Source organism: Podarcis vaucheri (genome assembly GCF_965113315.1).
Source record: "Podarcis vaucheri genome assembly, chromosome: 2".
NCBI lineage: Eukaryota > Metazoa > Chordata > Lepidosauria > Squamata > Lacertidae > Podarcis > Podarcis vaucheri.
This window is the reverse complement of record NC_138760.1, coordinates 125,072,936-125,081,118: the sequence shown is the minus strand read 5'-3', so window position 1 is coordinate 125,081,118 and position 8,183 is coordinate 125,072,936. Positions and strand designations below refer to the sequence as shown.

General features: G+C 48.8%; 1 protein-coding gene across 1 annotated transcript; it reads left to right on the top strand.

Moving 5' to 3' along the window:
- Nucleotides 1-8,183, top strand: RBM41 (RNA binding motif protein 41). The gene is made up of 7 exons (XM_082210470.1): nt 1-85; nt 2,276-2,392; nt 2,716-2,908; nt 4,200-4,404; nt 4,557-4,846; nt 7,050-7,197; nt 7,353-8,183. The coding sequence occupies exons 1-7, from the start codon at nt 78-80 to the stop codon at nt 7,448-7,450; spliced, it is 1,059 nt and encodes a 352-aa protein (XP_082066596.1). The 5' UTR covers nt 1-77; the 3' UTR covers nt 7,451-8,183.

Here is an 8,183-nt window from a genome sequence, read left to right as displayed (position 1 = left end):
CTTTCCTTCCTGCTCCGCGCGGCGCCTCTTGGGAGTTGAAGTCCGAGGAGGAGTTTCCGTTGGTGCCGTTGAAAGCGATGAGGAGGTAAGTGGGGGGGGCGCTGCGAGGGGGGGAGTTGCTGCGACCCCCGAGGGGAGTTTGGGGGGGTATACGTGGGGGGAGGGGGTAGCCATCCCCCACTGCCCTGCCTGCTTCCCACAGCGGCGTGTGGGTCTCCGGCGTCGCCTCCTTCTCCCCGCGCCCCTTTGCTGCCCCCTTTACTTGGGGGTCAGGGTGGGGTAGGGTGGGGCGCAGCCCGACGGGGCCCTGTGGGGTTTGTGGGGTCCCCGAAAGGCGCAGGAGAAAGGAAAAACCCCGTTTGGGGGGGAAGGAAGCTGCCCCCCAAGTTCAAGGCTTTGTGAGCTGCCAAGAGTGGCTGAGGCAACCCAATTGGATGGGCGGCATATAAATAATATTATTATTCTTTTTTCACTGGGAAGTGATTTAAAATTATTGATGAATGATTATCGCAGACAGATAAAAGAGAATTTACTCAACCTGATTATTATGTGGATAGGCTACAATAATATATAGAAGTCCTCAGCAGAAATTGGTACTCGTATGGAGAAAGGATGAAATGTTATTGCAGATATAAATATGTTTGATTTTATTGATTATTGAAATAAAAGTTGGGAAAGCTAATGTATCTGGAGCAGGAATGGTGGGGGAACAGCTGGTGGGGTGGGAAGTCAGCTTTTAAATTTGTATTAAATTTGTGTTAATTTGGTGACAATTTGTTTTATGGAAAATCAATTAAAAATGGTAAGAAAAATTGTTGTTGTTTGTTTGTTTTAAAGAGGGGCAATCTGGCCTTCGTTGTAAATAAATAATTGCTTTTATTTTAGCAGGCACACCTCATCCCCCAAAAAGTTTTTGAGTTTCTGCTGAAATGAGGCTGCATCTTAATGTTGTATTTTAATCTTGTTTTTAAGCTGTATTTCAATCAACTTGTTTTATATTTGGGTGTTAGCCGCCCTGAGCTCGGTCTTGGCTGGGGAGGGCGGGGTATAAATAAAATTTATTATTATCATCATTAGTAAAGCCAAAGATGTTTACCTGAAAATCAGTTACACCGTCCATCATTTGAAAAATAAGACTTGAGAACCGCCTTGCCCCCAAATGGCACTAGACGTTCTGTTTTGGCGAGTGTAGCGTTGGTTTAAGGAGCTATTAGGCACCAAGTATCCTATCTGAGTTCTAAGCTCCCTGCTTCTGACCTCTCCGCCTTCTTTTTTTAAAAAAAAGATATTTATTGAAAGTTTTTTAAGATATAGCAAAAAATGAAAAATAAACATACAAAATAAAAAACAATTAAAAACACACATTAATTTTCAATAACATAACTTCCATACACTTATTTCCTCAGACCTCCTCACACCTCCCCTCCTTGTATTCCAATTCAGTTTGTTAGTTCAGCAAATCCTTACCATTAAGCTTTTACCCATTTGTGAATCTTTTTTTTCCATGTCTCCTAAAGCATTACAGCTGGAAACCACTTAGTCTTTAAATTTCTTCCAGTCTTCTTTCATCGACTCTTCTCCCTGGTCTCGGATTCTGCCAGTCATTTCAGCCAATTCCATGTAGTCGATCACCTTCGTCTGCCATTCTTCCAGAGTGGGTAGATCTTGTGTCTTCCAATACTTAGCGATGAGTATTCTTGCTGCTGTTGTAGCATACATAAAAAAAGTTCTGTCCTTCTTTGGCACCAATTGGCCGACAATGCCCAGGAGAAAGGCCTCTGGTTTCAGGAAGGTATATTTAAATACCTTTTTCAATTCATTGTATATCATTTCCCAGAAAGCCTTAATCCTTGGGCATGTCCACCAAAGGTGAAAGAATGTACCTTCAGTTTCTTTACATTTCCAACATTTATTATCAGACAAGTGGTAAATTTTTGCAAGCTTGACTGGAGTCATGTACCACCTATAAATCATTTTCATAATATTTTCCTTTAAGGCATTACATGCCATAAATTTCATACCGGTGGTCCACAACTGTTCCCAGTCAGCAAACATAATGTTATGACCAACATCTTGTGCCCATTTAATCATGACAGATTTCACCGTTTCATCCTGAGTATTCCATTTCAACAGCAAGTTATACATTCTTGATAAGTTCTTAGTTTTAGGTTCTAACAGTTCTGTTTCTAATTTTGACTTTTCCACCTGGAAGCCAATTTTCTTATCCAAATTATATGTCTCCATTATCTGATAACTGACCTCTCCGCCTTCGCAGGATCGACAGCAGACACAGCCGGGATGACATCCCCCTGGAGGACCAGGAGACGGAAGGGCAGAGGCAGCTCAAGAGTCTCCTGCACCATCAGCTTGACACATCTGTCTCCATTGAGCAGTGAGTGCGAATCCTGCACAAGGGCAGAGTCAGGGTGGGAGGTGTCCCTGGCAGCGGGAAGCATTCTTGGTCCGTCATCACAGGAAGGTCAGAAGAAAGGCCTTGGGCAAGGGCCTTTCCCTGGGGGGCGACGCTGTGTGCCAACGAGGGTCCTCTGCCATCGGGTCTTCTGAGAATCGTAGAATGGTAGAGTTGGAAAAGACACCAAGGGTCATCTAGCCCAACCCCCTTCTCAGGATCCGGTGGCGTAGGCTCTTTCCCGGAGGCCTGGCCTGCCGCCTCCCAGGGTAGCCCTCTTCTAACGCCGCCGTGTTGGTTCCCAGGTGTGTGTCAAAGCGCCGCTGCTTTGCGCCTGCAGCGCTCTACAAGCCCTTTGGAGAGGAAGCCGCTGGGACCTGCACCTTGCCTCAGTTCCAGGCACTGCAGGAAAGCAACAAAGAGGCCGCCGCTCTTCGAGAGCTGGGCCTCTCAGACGCCGAGATCCAGTTCTGGAAGAGCCATGCCTTGGCAGATAAGGTGAATGGGGGGCAGGGAGTCCTTCACTGTGTTCACTTCGCTGCCTAGTAAGGGCACTGCAATCGGCTGGTGGAAGCCAGTTTGTTTTGCCACGGCCTGATAATGACAGGCTTGCTGTAACGCAAACCGGACCTTTTCATTGGTGGCACCAATGTGGTCTGTCTTCCATGGTGAAATACGTGAGGCCCAGGTGTCAGGCTTCAGGGAATCGGCTTTCTCCCCCCCCCCCCCTTAGCAGTAGGTAAGCAGAACAAAGGAAAAGGAGTATTCTTACCATTTAATAATAATAAATAATACAATTTTATTTATATCCCGCCCTCCCCAGCCGAAGCCGGGCTCAGGGCGACTAACAACAGTAAAATAATACAGCATTCTAAAATCAATTCATTCTAAAATCAGTTCAAAATCAAATTAATGGCAACCATTGGGCCAGGGTTCTGTGAAGATTACCAAAGGAGCGTATCAGGCTGTGCCTTGGCCAAAGGCCAGGTGGAACAGCTCTGTCTTGCAGGCCCTGCGGAAAGATGTCAAGTCCCGCAGGGCCCTGGTCTCTTGTGACAGAGCGTTCCACCACATCGGGGCCACAGCCAAAAAAGCCCTGGCTCTGGTTGAGGCCAGCCTAACCTCCCTGTGGCCCGGGACCTCCAAGATGTTTTTGTTTGAAGACCGTAAGGTCCTCCGTGGGACATACCAGGAGAGGCGGTCCCGTAGGTACAAGGGTCCTAGGCCGTATAGAGCTTTAAAGGTTAAAACCAGCACCTTAAACCTGATCCTGTGCTCCACCGGGAGCCAGTGCAGCTGGTATAGCACTGGGTGAATGTGATGATCTTTAATGATCACAGTGAGAGAACAAAGAACCCATCTCTTAGGAATGGCGATGCTCCCAATGAAGAATTCCACCCCCTTACGTCCCTAGCCACCCATGTCACTTTTACTTCTTGTAACCTGAACTTGTAGCCTCTGTGCTTTCTTTTCTGCCACAGTCTCAGCCATTCTAGATCTTGGGGAGAGCGGATGAATGCTTTCCAGAGAGAGTAAATCTGTTAACTCTCAGCGTTTCTTCTCCTAGCTGTTCCCCATCCAGTATTTCCCAGCATCTGCCTTCTGAGCTATGTTCCTCTGCTCCTGAAAAGATTCAGGATCCTGATCAGGAGGAGGGGGACATCCCACCATTCCTCCTCATTGCAGCCCTTCTCAGCACCAGAGGAGCGATCTCCTATGAGTTGGAGGAGGTTGAAGGGGTGGGGGACGAGGGGCAGGCACCTGACCCCTGTCTGTGGCTTCCTTCCAGAGTCCCGGCCTCGGGGCAGCCCCCGAGGCGATACGAGAGAGGATCGGGGCCATCGAGGAGAAGATGGCCGAGCGCCGGCGCATCCTTTCGCTGCCCCAGCGCTTTGCAGGCAGCAAGCAGCTGAGCAGGCGAGAGATGGAGATTGAGAGCTCTCTCTTCCAGGGCACGGACCGCCATGCCTTCCTGAGGGTTCTGTACCACCAAGGTGTGTGGCTGGGGGGCCCTGGAGTCCTTGTGGATGGGCGTGGAAGGCAACTGGGGGAGGTGGCGAGGTGCTTCATTGCCTAACTTACCTCGCAACGTGGCCTTCTGCAAATGTCTGTTACTGAAGGCTCTGTTGTTTCCCTTCTGGCCCAGATGAGGCTACACAGGAGGACCCCTTGTCACACCTCAGCACAACTCTTGGCCACCGGCCAGAGGGGCTCCCCTTGCCTCCCCAGAGTGACCCAGATTCGCCGTTCCCCGTGCCTCCCAGCAGCCCCCCAGCGTCTCAGGGCGCAGATCCCCGGCCACCCGCAGCGCCCGTGACGGTGACAGAGCCGGTGGAGTTTATCCCAGAGGAGGAGATCCGCAAAAACCGCCTCTCGGAGGAGGAGATCCGCCAGATTCCCCGGTTTTCCTCCTACAGCCCTGGAGAGCCAAGCGAGGTGAGTCTCTTCCCTCCCTGCCCCTGGGGCTCAGGAGCCTCCCTGCTTGCAAATGGAGGAGCATCAAGGACGTTCTCTCCCACCACTTGGCGGTACGGGAAACAAGACAAAAAGCTTATTGGGGAGCCGTGTCAGGTTCCCAGCACCAAGAGGATCCGTTCATGTTCTAGAACCCTCAAGATCGGGGCAGATGTCCTAGGAAACGAATGAGCTTAACCTTCAGGGCCTCAAATCCCAGAAGGACCCCAGAAGTAACTTGGGTCCACCTTGTTAAAAAAAAACCAGGTCCAGTTCACCCGAGTTGAGTCGCATGGCTCTAGTCAATTAATTTCAGCAGTCTCCCTTTTGACAAACTCAAAGTTTGAGAGTCAGTAACAGAGAGGTTGTAGAGGGGGTCAGCTGGCCATTCTGCGGAAGAGCGCTTCCATTCCTTTTGCAGCTTGGCTTCAGAAAATTACCTTCCCAGGAAGCTCTCTGGACATGAAGCCGTTGCTTGAAAAACCCGGGGCGGGGGAGAGAGAGATCACAGAATCGTAGAGTTGGAAGGAATCCCAAGGGTCACTTAGAGCAGTGTTTTTCAACCACTGTTCCGCGGCACACTAGTGTGCCGCGAGATGTTGCCTGGTGTGCCGTGGGAAAAATTGAAAAATTCGAAAGATTAAAAAAAAAAATGTCAAATTTTCGCCCACTAGGCGGGCGCCGGACTGTGTCCACCCTATTTTCCATCCGTCCTGGGTGGGGATCAGATCGGATGGGATCGGATGAGAGAGGACAGGCGGTCCGCTCTCATCCGATTCCCCATAGAGAGCAGCGGGGCTCTGACATCTCCCTCTCCGCACCCATTGGTGGTGTGCCTCGTGATTTTTTTCATGAAACAAGTGTGCCTTTGCCCAAAAAAGGTTGAAAAACACTGACTTAGAGAAGGATCTGAACTATTTCCACCAAAGCTCAAATTTGTTTTATTCCGGATTGTTTTATACCATATTGGCCCGAATATAAGCCGCACCCGAATATAAGCCACACCTTTAAAAATGGGGGGGGGGGAGAGAATACCCCAATATAAGCCACTCCCTTAAAATTCTGCAGGCACTCACACCCTTTCCATTTTACTATATGTCTATTTCAGCAGCAAAATTGTAAAAGCCAAGTTTTGTAAGGTCGCAAATTTAAGCCGCACTTTGACTTTTCACAGTCGGAATTTGGGGGGAAAGTGAGGCTTATATTCAGGCCAACACGGTATGTTGTTTTAATATGTTGACACCCACTTAGATTTTTTTCTTTAAAATATAAAGTGGTATAGAAATGGAATTAATAATAACCATCATCTTCTCATCTTCTTTGGTGATCACTCGTAGCCGAGTAAGATTGTCCTCCATAAACAGTTTTGACAGTGAGTCTGTAAGTGACTGCGGAGATCAATTCTGGATCCACACATCCTTCCACAGCGGGGACATAGATTTCTGGATGGGAATTGATCCCGGTGAGGGTTTGCCAAGCGTGCCTTCCTCTTAGCATGTTTCTCCCTTTCGTCCTGAGTTTGAGCGTCTTCAAAGTCCATGACACCTTTGGTAAAGGCTGTTCTCCAATTGGAACACTCGTAGGCCAGTGTTTCCCAATTACATTTTTTTAGATTTGCCTTGAGAGAGTCTTTGAACCCCTTTGGTTGACCACCACATTACGCTTTCCATTTTTAAGTTTGTAATAGAGAATTCGTTCCGGAGGTCCGTACTTAACCTGAAACTATTCTTAACCTGAAGCACCACTTAACTAATGGGGGCCTCCTGCTGCTGCCACGCCGCCGGAGAACGATTTCTGTTCTCATCCTGAAGCAAAGTTCTTAACCTGAAGCACTATTTCTGGGTTAGCGGAGTCTGTAACCTGAAGCGTATGTATCCCGAGGTACCACTGTAGTTGCTTTGGAAGACAATCATCAGGCACCCACACCTGACCAGTCCAACAAAGTTGATGTTGAAGAATCATTGCTTCAACACTGGTGATCTTTGCTTCTTCCATAGAATCATAGAATCCTAGAGTTGGAAGAGACCACAAGGGCCATCGAGTCCAACCCCCTGCCAAGCAGGAAAAGTTCCATGAACTAGGCATTCTGTGGTGGTGACGGCCACCTAGATTTAAGGTGCCATTTGGTGATTAGCTCATAAATCTGAGTTTCTAACACTGAATTATGTGTTTTGGTGCTGAGCAGGTGCTGTACCTGAAGAACCTCAGCCGCCATGTCAACATGAAGGAGCTGCTGTCCTTGTTTGCGAGGTTCCAGGAGGAGGGAGGCCCCCAGATCCAATTCCGCCTACTGAGTGGGCGCATGAGAGGACAAGCTTTCCTCACCTTTCCCAGTGAGTGTCCAGCCCTCCATGTCTCCCAGAGCCAAATGCTGGCCTTCCGGTTGGGATGTGGGCGGGGAATGGAGTACAGAGGCTCCAATGGTCTCTGGATTCCTCCCCAGGAGCTGGACCACCAGGGCTGATCCTGTGTCGCTCTTTGGTCTCAGGTATCTCAACGGCACAGACAGCCCTGCAGCTGGCAAACGGCTTCATCCTGCTGGGGAAGCCCATGGTTATTGAGTACGGGAGGAAGAAGACACCTTGACTCTAAGCCTTCATCCTGGAGTCTCCCCTGCACTGCAGCAAAGTGGAAGCAGCCAGAGGGGTTTCACCTGGACATGCGGGCAGCTGAAGAGTCCAGGCCAAAAAGAAGTGTCACTTGCTGCCAGGGGCAGAGACCTGGGACTGTGTGACAGACAGCTGAGCTGGACCAGAGTGCCTCCGAATTCCACTAGCGGCTGGGAGTCTCTGTCTGTTTGGCTACCAAGACAGCTAGCCAGAGGGGGTGCGTGTGTGGAGCATTTAGGGAGAGAGAATAAAAGGAGCGATTTCTAAGAGAGTGGGCAGATAGTTTGAGGGAGATAGTTGGTTTCTGGTCTGTGTGTAGCATCCACTCCGAGAAAAGTATCTACAGCTAGTGAAAGGAGTCTCTGAGTTTAGACTGAAAGACGGTGTGTACTCTCTCGGGAAAGTATTCAGACAGGAGTTAACTGAGGGGCTGAGTTTGAGCTAGGAGAAGTAGGAGCTGTGAGGATACAGTCTGCTTGGGTCTCATTTCAGTTAGGAGGGGAGTGATCTTCTAGGAAGAGAAGAATCCCAAACCAGATAAGAAGGTCTGTTATATTGCTAGAAATACCTCTTGAGTGGGATTCATAAAAGGTTGGGTAACGTGACAGAAAGTGCCACGTTGTTTAAGAAACTAGAGAATTCACCTATGCAGCAACTAAGCTAAGGAACTGAAGTGAAATTACTGGAAATAAATAAAATAAAGAAATATA